This window comes from Telmatherina bonti, assembly GCF_933228915.1.
Source record: "Telmatherina bonti genome assembly, chromosome: 8".
Lineage (NCBI taxonomy): Eukaryota > Metazoa > Chordata > Actinopteri > Atheriniformes > Telmatherinidae > Telmatherina > Telmatherina bonti.
The window spans coordinates 25,539,642-25,555,036 of record NC_136626.1 but is presented as its reverse complement, the minus strand read 5'-3'; the positions used below and the strand labels follow the sequence as shown (position 1 = coordinate 25,555,036).

Sequence of the window (15,395 nt, the reverse complement as noted above, 5' to 3'; positions counted from 1 at the left end):
TGTATCACGCCAAATCTTTGATATTTTTGTTTAAATGTTTGTCTTGTAATGCGTAAGAAAATTGTAATAAAAGTGTTAAAACAATAAAGGGGAAAAAGAGAAAAGTGTTTTGATGTTTTGGGTTGTTGTCATGATAAGTGTTGGCTAGGAAGTGATATTCTTTTCAGAAAATCTTTTTGGGTCATAAGCCACCTGTCTTTGGCTCCATGGAGTTTTAAATAAGTTATAACTTTCAAAGCTCAAATAAGAAAATGTAAATCTAAATTAGTTCAGTTCTAAAGTTCAGCATTTTTGTAACAATTTGACAAGCCATAGAGAGATTTTTTCCTGTTTTTTCTTTTTTACATATGAAGAAATCAACATGTCGCTGATATTAGTTGGGCTCATTTAACTTCTCTGCTTTTTTGAAAGCTAAATCTGTGATCAGAATAATCTATAAATTTTCATTACATACATTTTATATACAAAGGGAATTAAAAGTTGTTTACATCAAACTTTAAAGATTAAAAACAGAAAATGATCACTGAATAGACTGTAATAACGAGGATAAAAAAAAACACTACAATGAATTAAACGTTTCAAGTAAAATATTTCTTTAAAAAAGAACAGGATAAAAATATTCAATAAACTAAATTAAATCAATAAGTATCAGCTTCACATTTTTTATTCAACTTAACATATTATACTACTAAATCTGGCATGTTGCGTAATTTTTTTCCATATAAAAATAGCTATATTTAGGGCAGGTCTTTGCCTTAAGAGTATTTAAAAAATGCATGCGTTTATTTCTATGTTTAAATATTAAAACAGTATCGAAACTATAGGTATGATATAGAGCAGGGGTGCCCAGGTCCGGTCCTCGAGATCTACCATCCTGCTGTTTTTAGGTGCAGCCTTTCTCCAACACACCTGAATCAAATGGCTCTTTAGCAGGCCTCTGCAGAGCTGAATGACATGCAGAAGAGGAATTCAGCGATTTGACTCAGGTGTGCTGGACAGGGGTTGCATCTAAAGGTTGCAGGATGCTAGATCTCTAGGACTGGACTTGGGCACCCCTGATATAGAGGAATAAAAAGGCGAACATTTGTGTCATATGTGCAGTGAAGGTATGAATAAGTAAAATACATATATATCAATGTAAAACAGGCAACAGTTTTCTCAGTTCCAGCGCTTTCATTTTGCCTGTGTGAAATCTGCTATTTCAGGGGTGCAGTTGTTTTGTAGGATCACGCGTTTGTTGTTGTAATTTACACAGTTGCGCCTAGGTGGCAGCACAGAGCGAGGTCGCTTCCTGATCGGAGGCGAAGAAGAGCAGAAACACATATGGAGCATGACGTCAAACCTTCCCCATAACCTCCATCTTTCAGTGTTGCATGCCTGAGAAAAGACTTCTGCAGGTTTGTCCTGACTATTGTGGCTTTGTGTGAGCTGTAGCGCGTTTGTGAGCCTTGTTGTGGTTGTGTAGCGGGAGCAGAGCGGTGATTGGTTGCGTGTCCTTCCTGCGTATATGTTGTGTTTTCTTCTCATCTGCTGCTGACCAGAGAAACCAAACATACAGACTAACCAGACCGATCATTTGTGGCTCTTCTGCTATAATTTCCGCTCTTCATGACGCCTTTTTTTTGTTTCAATGTCCACCGGTTCTGCTTAGACGCTTAATTCTTGGAATGTGAAGTAATGCTGCTGTTCCAGCTGATGTTGCAGCTCATATATGACAGAGAAAACAACAGCATGCGGTCGTTTCAGCCTGTTAACAGTTCTGGTTTCTGTTCATCGCTTGCATCAATAAATGCATTTGGTTTTTCTTTTCTTTTTTTTTCTTTTTTTTTTTCTTTTTTTTTTTTTTTTTTGTGACAGGTGACAGCATGAATCAGGAAAAATTGGCAAAGCTTCAAGCCCAGGTGCGGATAGGGGGCAAGGTAAGATGACACATCTAAGGATGCGCATTTTTAAAGCCAATAATCTGTTCATTTATGAAGGAAACACAAAGGATTCATGTTTACTTTCTTTTTGCATGCTTTGGTTTTAAGGGTTCAGCACGCAGGAAGAAGAAGGTGGTGCACAGAACCGCAACAGCAGATGACAAAAAGCTTCAAATTTCATTGAAGAAATTAGCTGTCAACAACATAGCTGGAATCGAGGAGGTAAATTGAAAAGACTGTGTCATTTCTGTCCTCATTTATCCGCATCCATAAGAACTGAGGTGTGTTTTCTTCTCAGGTGAACATGATCAAGGATGATGGGACTGTGATTCACTTCAACAACCCCAAAGTTCAGGCCTCTCTGTCCGCCAACACCTTTGCCATTACGGGTCACGCTGAGACCAAGCAGCTAACGGAGATGCTTCCTGGCATCCTCAGTCAACTGGGAGCCGACAGCCTCAGCAGCCTGCGCAAACTGGCAGAACAGTTCCCACGGCAAGGTGGGTGTTTTTACAGCTGGTGGGTCTTTGGAGCATCATGTCTGTGTGAAAGAGTGAGGAATTGTGTTAATAGTTTCTAAGTTTAGTGTTTTTGACTGAAATTTTTTTCAAAGGTTCCATTTCAGAGCTGTTTAGTGGTACATTAGCACATTTTGGTTTACTTTGATGTTCATTTGCTTTCTGTGGGGAACAATCAAAATAGCCAACAGTTACTTTGTGGGGTGGATGATAATGGAGCTGAATTTTCTTACTTACACCACCTCACTACTTCTGCAGTTTATATTGTTCTTCAATATCAAATGTACTCTTTTCTCTTAAGTTCACATTCAGCTCCTGTTAATAACAAATTAAAAATGATAATAAATCTAATCCTAAAGCACCTAAATTACAAAAGCAATCTGACAATTAGATGCTCATTTGGCAGCATGTAATGCATTGGATAATCTTTGTTAAGTGTTGTTATTTACATGTCTGAGTTGGAGTTGAGTCCATCTTTCCTAGTAGATCCTCTCTGTGAACTGCAGTCTTCAGATTACTTTGATTAGGCACTTTTAGAGTACTTGTGCTATTTTTAGCTTTTTAAATGAGCTAGCAAGCTGGTCAGATCTTTTTCAATTGTCAGTATTTTCATGCTTACTTAAAGTTTCTACCTCCAACGGTTGCAGCATATCTAGAACTGTCCCAAACATTTTACTATTGTTCAGGGGATACTCCTGTAGCTGGGAGGTTTCAACCATCTCCTTTCTGTGTGTACTACAGCTTCCTCCCATCATCCAAAGCAGGGTGTCAAACTCCATTCCTAGAGGGCCAGTATCCAGCAGGTTTTTGTTGTTTCCTTCTACCAACACATCCGATTCAAATCAAATGGCTCCAGCAGCTTCTTGTCAACATATTTATGGATTTCGGTCAGGTGTGTTGGAGCATGGAGACAACAAAAACCTGCTGGATACCGGCCCTCGAGGACTGAAGTTTGACACCCCTGATCCAAATACATGCATGTTAAGTTTAATTGATCACTCTAAAATCTCGCTAAGAGTAAGTAGGAGTGTGAATGGTTGGTTGCCTCTCTGTGTTGGGCCCGCGTTGGGCCGGCACCCTGCCTGGAGTGTACCCTGCTCGTCTGCTAATTGCTAGGATAGGCTCCGGCTTCTCTACGCCCCTTAAATGGACCAGGCGGTATATAAACTGAATGAATGACTTGGAGTCCAGTTCAGACTTTAGCTTTTGTTTGAATAATTTAGGTTGTCCTAATTATTGCCATGTTTATACTGATCAATTCTTGCATCATTATGAGTTATTTCTTGCATCCTGAATAAGAAGTAAGCTGAGTTCTCATGTCTGTGCTATGTGTGATATTTACTGGAGGAATTCAAGTTTTAATTTTATGTGATGTAACTAAGAATCTTGAGTCAAGACAGTAGCCTATCATTGACTAACCATTAGTCACTTTTAGAGTCTGGTGCCACAGATTAAAAAACAAATCTTTTTTTTTTTTTGCTGCAAGTCTTTATTTTTTTTTCTATGTTTCTTGGTAAGTTTGTTCTTTGATGTACTCCATAGTACATTTCTGGAGTCTTTTTAAGACATATTAGAATTCGGAGCACTTAAATGGCTAAAAGCGAACAAAAATACCTAGAGATCATACACCTTCCCCAAACTGAGCCCTGTATTTCAAAATTTTAGATCAAGTTATCGAGATTTGCACAAAAATATAGTAAATTAAACTCCCTGACTAGTTAAATGAAATCCAGCTTGGTGGTTTTCAGTCATTTTACCAACATATATTACCTCAATTAAGAGAGAGTCAAAGTTCAATGACATCTTGACAAACAGTAACTGGTTACAAGGGTAGACACATTTATTGTTGGTGGGAGTTTCTCCATATATAGAATATAAAGAAAGTAAATAGTTACCGTAATTTAATAGCTAAAGCTTACTTCTGGTCTGTCCCATCTCAGCTCTTGACAACAAAGCACCAAAAGCGGAGGACATTGAGGAAGAGGATGACGACGTTCCAGGTATGGTACTTATGTCGTCATCTCTACTTGATAAAGGAAATTGTATCTGTAACCTTTAGTCTGGTGTGAACCTTGAAAATTCAGTTTCACACTTGTACGATTACTTTAGGGTTCAGCAGAGCAACAAAAGCACTGTAAACTGTTTCTCCCTGTCTTGTGTGTTAACATTTTGCTCTGCTGTTGTAGATCTGGTGGAGAACTTCGATGAGGCGTCAAAGAATGAGGCGAACTGACACACACGAGCTTTGTGTGCAGATGGACTGGACTGCAGTACGGGAAGCAGAAACCTTCCTATGTGTTTTTAAGTCTAGTTATTGGAAAATATCAGATCTCATCCTCAACAGTCTCGCTAACTTTTTCTGCTTTATGATGACCCATCAAGTCGGACTGGTTTGTCAAGTGGTGGAAAACCTGCTGGTCACCAGTTAAATCCCTTCACCACATTGTTGTCTCTTAGATTGGAGCAACCATCACAGCACGTCTTAAGATGTTTTTATTTTTATTTTTTGTTTTTTTTGTTGTTGTTTTTTTGCTTGCTTGTTTATAATTCAAAATAAAGGTGATTAACATTTTTTTATATGGTGCTGTGTTAATTGAGGAGATTTTCTAGACTTTTTATTTCACATGGAAAATTATGTTTCATTTTGGCATCTAAATGAGTCACTGCTACCAAGTCGTTTATTCACACTGGTGTATGAGGCTGGATTTCTGGCATCACAGCTCTGTGATTTTTGGCTTGCACATCGTCCTGCGGGTTGTGCGGACAGTAAACTGGGGAGGGACATTTCTGCACACCTCTTGAGTTTCTTCAAGGGCTGCAGAGATACACGGGGGAGGAGGGAGATCTCACAGAGAAGGAGGGGGAAGGGGGGGGGGGGGGGGGGGTAGACATGCGAAATCATCCCTCTCTCAGCTTGTGAGCGAGTCATTGCTGCTTCCTCTGCACTCAGATGTAACAGGATAAAATGCTCAAGTTCTTCTCAGCCCGGGATGACGAGAATGAAAGCCTTTTGGGAGGAATAACTGAAGGTAAGAGATCGCATGGATTTCTGGAGGAGGGGAGTCTTTACTATCCCATTCATTGCTTGTGCGTTGATAGATGATGACACAGTGTTTGTCACAGGGAAAAAAAAAAAAATCGCTGATCCAGCATTTGGCTTGAGCGAGCAGACCGCATCGTTTGAAGCGTGCGCGTGCGTGTTGCGCACTTTCCCCCGCACAGGCAAACGCTGTCTGGAGAGACCGACACCTCCAGAGAGGTGTCCGGCTTGACGTGATGTAACCGGGTGGATGTCGCAGTGCATTGCCGCCGCAGAAAGGAGCGGATTAAATATTCGCACGTGCGGTGAATGAATGCGTCACTGTCCCGAGGAGAGAGCGCGCGGAGAAACGGGTCGGAAATCCTTGGATTCCCGCAGCAGGAGCGACACCGCCGCACCCCACACCCCCAAATCTTTCTCTTAACGAAGCTGCAATGCAGTTTAAACTGCAGTTATCAATTCAGTCTTAACTCGTAACTCTTAATTCTCAATTCCACTTTATTTTTCTTTTTTTTCCAGTGGTGCACATTGAATCAACAGCATTGTTGTTTTACCCATCCCATCCCACCTGCTCATAAGTCTGTCTGGTTGTACAGCTCAGAAAAGCAGACGTGCTTCTGCTTAAACCCCGTCTGATCGCCAGCTGCTGGTGCTGAGAGGAGCACTGAAGCAGGGAACGAGTCTGCTGCTTCTCTGGTGAAGAATTTGGTTGAAATAATGAATTAAGTAGTCAAAAAGTTGTTGCAAGTTTGGGCTACTTTACAGTGCCCAGAAAAGGTTTGGAACCTATTAATTCATTTTCACCTTTTTATACATTTGTCTTTTTGTTCCAAAATTTCCCGAAAATGAATTAACCCGTACTTCCTTTTAGAAAGGTCTTAACCTCTTGTTTTTGAAGCATGTTGCGATCATAAAGTTGTTTAACTTGTCCTCTCCACAAGATATGTTTCCATAATGAGTCAGGCTGGTTAGCTGCAAACGAAAAAAGTTCACCATCACTTTAGTCTCAATCTTTCTATCCTTTGCAGTTAAATATGGGTTTAATTAGTATTCTTTAACAAATGGTCTGCTTCTTTCATCCTTCACTTCCACCTTGTCTTATAAGTGTCAGCCTTAAGTTTTATTTGGAAACTAAAAAAAAAAAAAAAAAATCATAACCTATACTGATTTGTGGGCATAATTTATTTTGATGTTCAGAGAACCCGGAATTTGGTGAAAGAGCCAGCGGCCGATGATTTATTAAACAGGGTTTGACACATCTTGTAAAATGTTTAAATTTGCAAAAACCTGTCTGAGAGCTCAGATTTCCTCAGTTTCCCATATGCACTGTATGCCTTTTTCTTTTTAGTCATTAACAGATTGTGCAGAGCACATAATCAGTTTTTGCTTATAATATTGGACAATCAACTTTCCACCTTTAACTTAATGCTTAATTATTTATTCGTGCAAAAACCAACTGAAGTTTTCCAATCTTACTTCACTTTTAGAGGTCACATGTTCCCACGCCTTTTCCATTATGATCTGTGTAAATGTGTTTAAACATGCATGTACTCAATGATGCTAGAAATTTGATCATGTATGATTTGCTCAAAAACAGATGAAGGAGACAACCCATCTCTTCAGGACACTAAGCAGCACTGGCTAAACAGACCCTGCCTCCTTGTCCTCCAAGATGCAGATGTGTCAAAACCAGGACGGGGCGCCAGTCAAATCAGACCTGATTCTCCATCCAAAGCCGCCTCAGACACAACAGGCAGAGGCACATTTAGACCATGTGAGCAGAAACCATCCGAACAGTCCACCAAGTTATCATCGCACTCCCAGTTGGAGGAGGGCAGCTGCACTGTGACTGCCATTTCCACATGGGGTGAGAGGGAGTCGTCCAGCTCCCTGATGTTGAGCCCTGCAGAGGCTGCGTGGCCAGATGAGGAAGAAGAAATGGTGGATGACAAGAAGCCCCAAGTTCTCCCATCAAAAGAGGACTTTGTGATTGAGGAGAAGGAGCTGGAGGAAAGTGGGCTGGAGCAGCAGGAGTGTTCCTGCAGCGTGGATACAACTGCAGCCCCTTCTGCTCCAGAGGAAAAAACATGCAGTGGGGAGTTTGAAAGCAAGAAGATAACCAAATCTGAAGGAACAGATAACGATAACAAAGCCGAGGCAGTCAGTGGAGACGGAGAGATGGGGGAATGTGCAGCTCCGCCTGCACATCCTGATAATGATTCCCAAATGAGTCCGATTGGAATTCTTTCCAAGGATCGAGGCACTGTCCTTGGAGAGGTAGCTCCGGTTTGGATCCCTGATGCTGAAGCTCAGGTTTGCATGAAGTGTGGAGTCAAGTTTACATTTACAAAGAGAAGGCACCACTGCCGAGCTTGCGGGAAGGTGAAGGCAACTTAAAATTTGTCAAGTTTCATGTTTTCTGTGTAACTGAATCTGAAGTGAAATTCAAGTAATAACTTAGTTTATGTGAAGAGTGTGAGTGTCTATGTTCAGCGATGCGTTCATGTACATGCGTGTGTTGCCAGGTTTTTTGTGCACTTTGTTCCAATCTGAAGTTCCGACTTACACATCTGGATGGCAAGGAGGGACGGGTTTGTGTTTCCTGTCATTCAACCCTCATAAAAAGTGAGCACAAATTTTTGTTTTCTCATTTAAAAAAGGTAGATAGATGGATGCGGATGAGAAACTCTCATATCTCGTCTCTCAGGGACACCTCCAAGAAGAAAAAGGAGGGTGTGGTTTGCAGATGAAATCCTCACTGATCAGCAGTCAGAATCTGCTCCGACCACACCAGTGAAAGGGCCCAACTTCTCACCGCTGATGAGACGAGCACTGGGTGGACCTGTTGAGGGTCCTGTTGGTTCCCCCCAAATGAGGAGAACCATGAGGCCACATGGGACGATTAGTGTAGGTTTACCAAAATGTAATACACTGAATACAATGTAGAAGAAACTAATTAAACCTGTCAGTATTTAGGTTCTGAAATCGTGGGATTGTTTGAAATGACTCATCTTGATCCATTCAACTCTAGGAGGCATGTGGCCCTTATGGCTGGGGCACCGCAGCTTTAAGGAGCAACTCTGCCAACCTCATTCCATTGGTTGGCCTGCCGCCCATCCTGACCTCTACAGGAGTCAAAGGAGGTAAGTTTATGACCTGAGAGGGAGACTTAAAGTTATGGTTAGCAGATTTTGTGTCCTCTTCTTTCTTGGTACTGCAGATGCAGGCATTTTCTTGTCCTTGAAATGTGTTTTATACTGTAAGATCTTGCACAGTGCACAAACATAAAAGGAGAGGAAAAAAGAGGAATTCTATGCAAATCAGGCAACACAACACAGGGTTTAAACTTGGTCTCTGATGTTCATCAGCATGTTGTTAGGTTGTCCATGAACAGTGAGAGAGGTAAAGTGAGAGCAGTACTTCTTTTAAAGGTGCAGCGTGTAACAAAATCAAAGGTCAATGACAAAAATCTTTAATATATGATTACAAATGGTGTTTCTATTTGCATCTAAATACTACTGAAATAAGTTACTTTTTCATTCTCTTAGAACAAGGAATTCATATCTACTTAACGTGGGTCCACATACATCGTAGCTGCCATGTTTTGCCACTATTTTTCTATGATATCTCTGAATGAGCTGTGGATAAGTGAGAACCCTCTGAGTTTTAAAACTGCTGTGTTGACTTTGATTAATGCTAGAGGACTGTTTGGGAGAAGTAATGCCTTAAAAAGCACGTACACAGTAGACATGTACACAATTATGAAGTAGTTACCTGCAGTACAGTCATCAGTACATCTGAGGTCACTGGATCCACTTGCAGATGAAAACATGTTTGGAAGAATTTTGGTAACTTATGGCCACCATCCATTTAGAACAGGGCCTGGCATCTGTAGATATTTCTATGCCCATCTTTACCACTAGATGTCAGTACTTCTTCTACACAGTACCCTTTGAGTGTGCAAGTAAGTCATTTAAAAACGTTCTGAAGTGTTTCCTGTTGTGGGTCCTCTTAATATATAGCATTTAATGTAGGTATTCAAATATTTCTGGCATAAATAAATATGTGCTACATTTTCAACAACAACAAAAAAAACAGTCAATAACTTTCTATTCTGTTTTCATTTCAAATGGGACGGCTTGATATTATGAAAACCTGGGATAAGCAATGACCATTCAAAAGTTTTGGCCCACTAATGCAAAGTCTGGTCATGGAGGCAAGAGGTCTTTATCTAGCTACACTTTCCGCCTCCTCCTGGGGGATACCAGGGCAATCCCAGGCCAAAGAATATACAATTCTTCCAGCATGTTGAGGGTCACCCCCATCCAAGAGACAGTTTATGCTGCTAGGAATCAAAATGCCTAGGTCCCCTATGCTGCTAGGAATCAAAATGCCTAGGTACCTGCTTTCTGCTAGGTTGTGAACCCATGTAGACAATATGCAATATCATAGTTTAATATTATGATATTGCTTGCAATTTATATATAAAAAAAGACCGTCAAGATGTGATGCTAATCTGTGTAGCATTAAGAAGGGCTGCATTCCACATCTGTGCCTATGCTTGCAAGCCACTGAACATGTCCAAAAACTGAATGTCTTCAAAGTGGAAAAGAGCAATAATTATTACACCCGTTTGTCCTATTTAAAGTCAAAATGTCTTTTTTAAAATTAGATTTGTTTGCAATTTTAATATCGTATATGAAGCAAGTAACAGTTTGTTTAATATTATGCAGCCTTGATCTCAAATATTATCTTGAAGTCCATCCAACTGTTTCACTTTGTGCACATGACTTATTTGAGGAATTTTTATGATTTAATCAGTAACATAAACAAACAAAAAAGGCAGAACCATTTTTATAAGTTGGGGCTTCTGAATTACTATATTAGTCGTGTTACTTTAAGCAGAAATGTTAACAGCATTATTTTTTTTTAGCTTGTTTAGAGTCACATAGTATTTTAAATCATCACTTACAAATGAATTAAGCTAGTTTCCTTGTTCAGAAAGAAGAAACACTTTTAAGTATGTTTTTTTCCTCTCAGACTACACAGTGGAGGAGAAGCCCTCTGAAATGCTGCTTATTCAGGAATTGGAAAGTGGAAGGCCAAAGCCCTTGGTGTTTGTCCTCAATGCTAACCTCCTTGCTATGGTCAAGCTGGTCAACTGTACGTATTATTTCTGTTCTCATTTCTTATTTCTGCTTCTCATGCATTGCCTGAAGAATGTATGATTGTTAAAATGAAGAATTAAGTTTGTTTTGCTCAATTTTCGATTTGTTTTCTTCAAGTAAAATGTCCTTGTAGATCACTGAGCATGTGCCTTCATTGTGTGATAGATGTGAACAGGAAGTGCTGGTGTGTGACCACAAAGGGAATGCATGCTGTTGGCCAGGTGGAGGTGGTGGTGTTGCTTCAGTGCCTGCCTGAAGAGAAAAGCTTCCCCAAAGACATTTTCAGTCACTTTATTCAGCTGTATAGGGACACCATCACAGGTCAGAGCCTCGCTTGTTAAGATGCTTATTTATATTCATAGTGCCTGTCTCTCAATATACTTCCAGTCTCATTATATTTTCTGTTCTTTTTGTTCCTTGTCTCTGTAGGAAAGGTTGTAAAACACCTGTCACTGTTCCTGTTTGGCAGTCGTTTCTTAGGCAGCGGGGACCATGCAGGATTCCTGTATGTTCGCTCCACTCTCCAGTCCCTTCAGGGTCTACCTCTGCCAAACCAGCCCTACCTCTTTGGCCTGCTTGTCCACAGAGCAGAGGTGGCCTGGGCCAAAGCCTTTCCCCTGCGGCTGATGCTGCGCCTGGGAGCTGAGTATAGATGTAAGCCAAACAACTCTGCCAGCTGCAATGATACACGTTTTGCCCTCAGTTTCAAAATTTTCTTTCTTTTGTCCAGTTTATCCATGTCCTCTGTACAGCGTGCGCTTCAGGAAACCCTTGTTTGGGGAAATAGGTCACACCATAATGAGACTGTTAGTGGTAAGTTGAGCATTTTGCAACAGCATTCATGTTTTTCAAAACCACGTTTCTCTGTATTGGCAGGAAGTTTGTTGTCATACTTCTATCAAACTTCCCTTAACATATACTGACCTTTAGCCCTTTTTTTTTCAGGACTTTAGACATTACCGTTACAGCCTACCAATGGTGCCGGGGCTCACTGTGGATCTAGAGGCTCAGAAGACTCGCATAAAGATACCAACCACTGGGTATAATGAGGTAGTTTTGAGCATTATTTAAATTTGTACTTTTTTTTTTTCAATTAAAATATATTCATGTCATTATATATGATCAAATCATTCATATTCCTATTTTTCCTATTTGTTCCATTGCACTCCTTCTGTACAGTACTGGTCAAAAGTTTGGGAACAGCTACAAATTCAAATTTGATAGATAGATGGTCCAAATTTTTGATTGGTACTGTATTTGCTCTGTCATCATTGCTTCTTTATTACACACTTGTCTCATGTTAGTTTATGAAGGCCATGAGCAAGTCCAATGAACACGTGCTGGCCATAGGAGCATGCTTCAATGAGACCGCAGACTCTCACCTCATCTGTGTGCAAACAGAAGATGGCCAGTACCAGACCCAAGCCATCAGCATTCACAATCAGCCACGTAAAGGTATTTTCCCCTGACACTGACATTGTGATATTCTGAATCCAAACCAGTGGAATTGGGATACTTGTCATTTTGAGATAAGATCTATATTTTTGGTTTGAGGCTTGCATACAGTCATGACAGTCGTCTTTCAGTCATTTCTTTAAACTGTTCTGGGACAAAATAAATACAGAATACATATCTTTGATACAGAAAGTCTTTGTATTACAAGTTAATTAGGGTCCTCGCCATACAAAGTATGGCAGGGCCCTATTGTTGTTGAAATGTTTATTATTGTTATTATTATTGTTAGCACAACTCGGCCATTTTTGACCCCCTTAGACCCCGTGAAAAGTTGCAAAACTTGTTTTCATTTATTGTTGCTTCTCTGAAATCAGCATACGGTGTAAGACGGTGGATTAAAAATATTCATATATTAGAATATGAATTCAACAGTGGTTAAATGTCTAAGCTTTCTGTTAATGTATTAGTGTGTATTTCTTTGCTTTCCATGTTTATGTTGCAGTAAAAAAAAGAAGAGAAAAGAAAATATAATGCTGTACATAATGACAATTTTTTTCCTTCCACATTTCAAAATGAAACTGTATCCACCTTAAATTTTTAAAAAAATCCTGTAAAATAAGCAGTGTGTACATACTATGAAGTTGTAGCTGGAAATAACTCCAGATATATTCTTTTCTTCTTCTTTTTTTTTGCCACCTAGTGTTATAATGATATAACACTAGGTGGCAGAACTTGTTTGTCTCTTGGTTGGCTGTGATAAGACTGAAATCGTAATCTTTTTTCTTTATCTTTCCTTACAGTGACTGGATCATGCTTTTTTATATTCAGTAGTGCCCTGAAAGCATCTGCAGGATACTTGGGCAAGTCCAGCATCGTAGAGGGTAGGATATCAGCTGAAAAGGGAAGCCAAATGGATTTTATTTTTCCCCTCTTGCTTGCAAGGAATTCATTTTTTAATTATTGCAAAATTCAAACTCCCTGGCTCAAAACTAGTTTATTTAGAAAGTTTTGATCTTTATATGTGTCTGTGTCTGTGTACATTTTAACACTGTTTGTCAAGGCGTGTATACATGTTGATGCACGTGAATGTGTGTCTGTGTGTTTTCTTCTGTATTATTGTCCCTTGTTCCCAGATGGACTTATGGTTCAGGTCACCGTGGAAACTATGGTGGAGATTCGTAGGTCACTACAGGAGATGAAAGACTACACCGTCACATGTGGCCGGCTTGACCAACCAGAGAGCCAGGAGCTTGTTTGTTTACAGTGGGTGGAGGAGAAATGCACAGTGAATAAGGGGTGAGTGTGTCCACCTGTTTGAAGTTCATACGTCTAATGTGTTCAGTCAGATTGATTCAATGTTGATTGAAAGGGAGACAAATGAAATGATTCCTTATTAGCAGAAATGACTGCAAAGCAAGGATAAAATAAGTTTCCCAGCCAAAGTTGGTAGGATAATTATCCTCAGTTCTCTGCTGGCAAGAACTAAAGCTTTAAAAGACAAACAAAAATGACACAATTATTGTCAACGGTCCATTATAGTGAGCTGTTTATTCATACTTACACCTAAAAACAAATATTTGTTGTCTCCAGCATCATAAGCCCCATCGATGGGAAATCCATGGAGTCAATCAGCAGTACAAAGATGTTCCAGAAATCAGAGTACAAGGAAAATGGGAAGATCATCCGCTGGACAGAAGTATATATGAGGATTTGCAAAAACTATTTGGAAAATTAAATCTAAATCAGTCTCTTTTTTTATTCATGTAAGACTTCTTTGTAGGTATTCTTTCTGCAGAGAGGCCAGAACCCCAAAGGAGGGGTGACTGACTCTGCTGAACACAGCCGGCTAACAGAGCGAATTGCCCGGGCTTTCTGCTTGGCACTATGTCCTCACCTGAAACTGCTGAAAGAAGACGGGATGGCCAAACTGGGGCTGCGTGTCACTTTTGACCCCCAAGAGGTCAGAATAAATTAATAAAATTGATAATAATTTATCAATTCCAATATAGAAATATTTTTGTGTGGAAATAAATAGCTAAAGAAGCCTCAAACTGAACACACTCCACCATAATTCCGTACTCTCACACTGTTATCAACCTATTTAGACTTCAGTTAACTTTTTAGTGTTCATTTCCTCCTAAAAGTTTAAAATATAATTTTTACTCGGCCTCAAATTACAGAAAAACTTTTCCGTCCTGTTAATTCAGATTCATATGATAATTAATGACAATGTTATTGATACAATGTCCTGTACGTAACTACATGAAGTATAATCAGTGGTTTCTTGCCATTTCAGGTGGGGTTTGTGGCAGGAAGTAATGGACAGCCCCTCCCAGCTCAGTACCTAAATGCCCTCGACAGTGTGCTGATTCCAGTCATTCACAGCAGGGGGCACAAGAGGGGTGACGAACCCATTGTGATGGAGTTCATCTTTTACATTCTGGAAAACATCACTTAGAGCATGCAGAGATCATACTGGTTAATCTTCATAAATCACAAGATAGACTATGAAGGTGCTGCCTCCAGCACCTCTGGTCAGTGTGACCATTCGTTTCAGAGTACCAAAGGCATTTCGGCCAAACCTGGAGCTCATCCATTCACAAGACAAGTGGTCTGACTCTTAGCGGCTCTCTGATCTCACTCCATTCAGCCACAGAAAACGTGGCTACGCATGAAAATCATGGACCACCAGATCAGATCCATGTGCAACTCCTGCACAGTAGTGGCATCTTCATAGCTTGTTATCATTCGTGTCATGATGCTCTGCATATGTTTTGATATGGAGAATAGTGAGCTGGATTCAGCCCTATGACCTTACAGCAAAGAGAAAAAGGAAGTTACTTTAAAAACAGTATTTAGCAGCGCTGTAGCAACTTGATGCACACTGAATGAATGCTTGAAGAATGTTTTCATACTGGATGTATTTTGATTGACTGCTCATGAAGTGTAATAGCTAGGAATTAAACTTGCAACAATGAAAAGGACCATCAGAAGTTCTACTCCCGACTTAAGTCTGTGGCTATGTCTTTTGCATTTCTTCAACTATGTGTTTACATTGATATTGTAATAAAAAAAAAAAATTAATGCAAACTTTTGTTTGCAGTGCGATTATAGATAAAGGAAGCATGTGTAATATTCATGATACAGCTCTTTTCTGACCTTCAAGAATAGTTGAGGTGGGTGAACATCGATCCGGTCTGCAGGATGCCTTTTTCTGCCTTGTGCCAGTTTTTTTTTTTTTTTGTTTTTTTTTAAACAAAGCATAATGGATCTCTTGTTTACCTCCCACTTA

The 15,395-nt window shown here is 39.9% G+C and overlaps 2 protein-coding genes across 2 annotated transcripts; both read left to right on the top strand.

Annotated features, from left to right (window-relative positions):
* The first annotated feature begins 1,314 nt into the window (after positions 1 to 1,314).
* On the top strand, positions 1,315 to 5,012 carry btf3l4 (basic transcription factor 3-like 4). The gene is made up of 6 exons (XM_079245384.1): positions 1,315 to 1,397; positions 1,858 to 1,919; positions 2,031 to 2,144; positions 2,221 to 2,422; positions 4,381 to 4,440; positions 4,627 to 5,012. The coding sequence occupies exons 2-6, from the start codon at positions 1,866 to 1,868 to the stop codon at positions 4,671 to 4,673; spliced, it is 477 nt and encodes a 158-aa protein (XP_079101510.1). The 5' UTR covers positions 1,315 to 1,397; positions 1,858 to 1,865; the 3' UTR covers positions 4,674 to 5,012.
* Positions 5,013 to 5,405: 393 nt separating this feature from the next.
* On the top strand, positions 5,406 to 14,561 carry zfyve9b (zinc finger, FYVE domain containing 9b; the record flags this gene model as incomplete). The annotated part of the gene is made up of 16 exons (XM_079245662.1): positions 5,406 to 5,469; positions 7,078 to 7,862; positions 8,006 to 8,105; positions 8,188 to 8,387; positions 8,512 to 8,623; positions 10,521 to 10,643; positions 10,814 to 10,969; positions 11,078 to 11,302; positions 11,379 to 11,461; positions 11,594 to 11,698; positions 11,953 to 12,103; positions 12,904 to 12,984; positions 13,237 to 13,399; positions 13,694 to 13,799; positions 13,884 to 14,063; positions 14,400 to 14,561. The coding sequence occupies 16 exons, from the start codon at positions 5,406 to 5,408 to the stop codon at positions 14,559 to 14,561; spliced, it is 2,796 nt and encodes a 931-aa protein (XP_079101788.1).
* Positions 14,562 to 15,395: the final 834 nt, after the last annotated feature.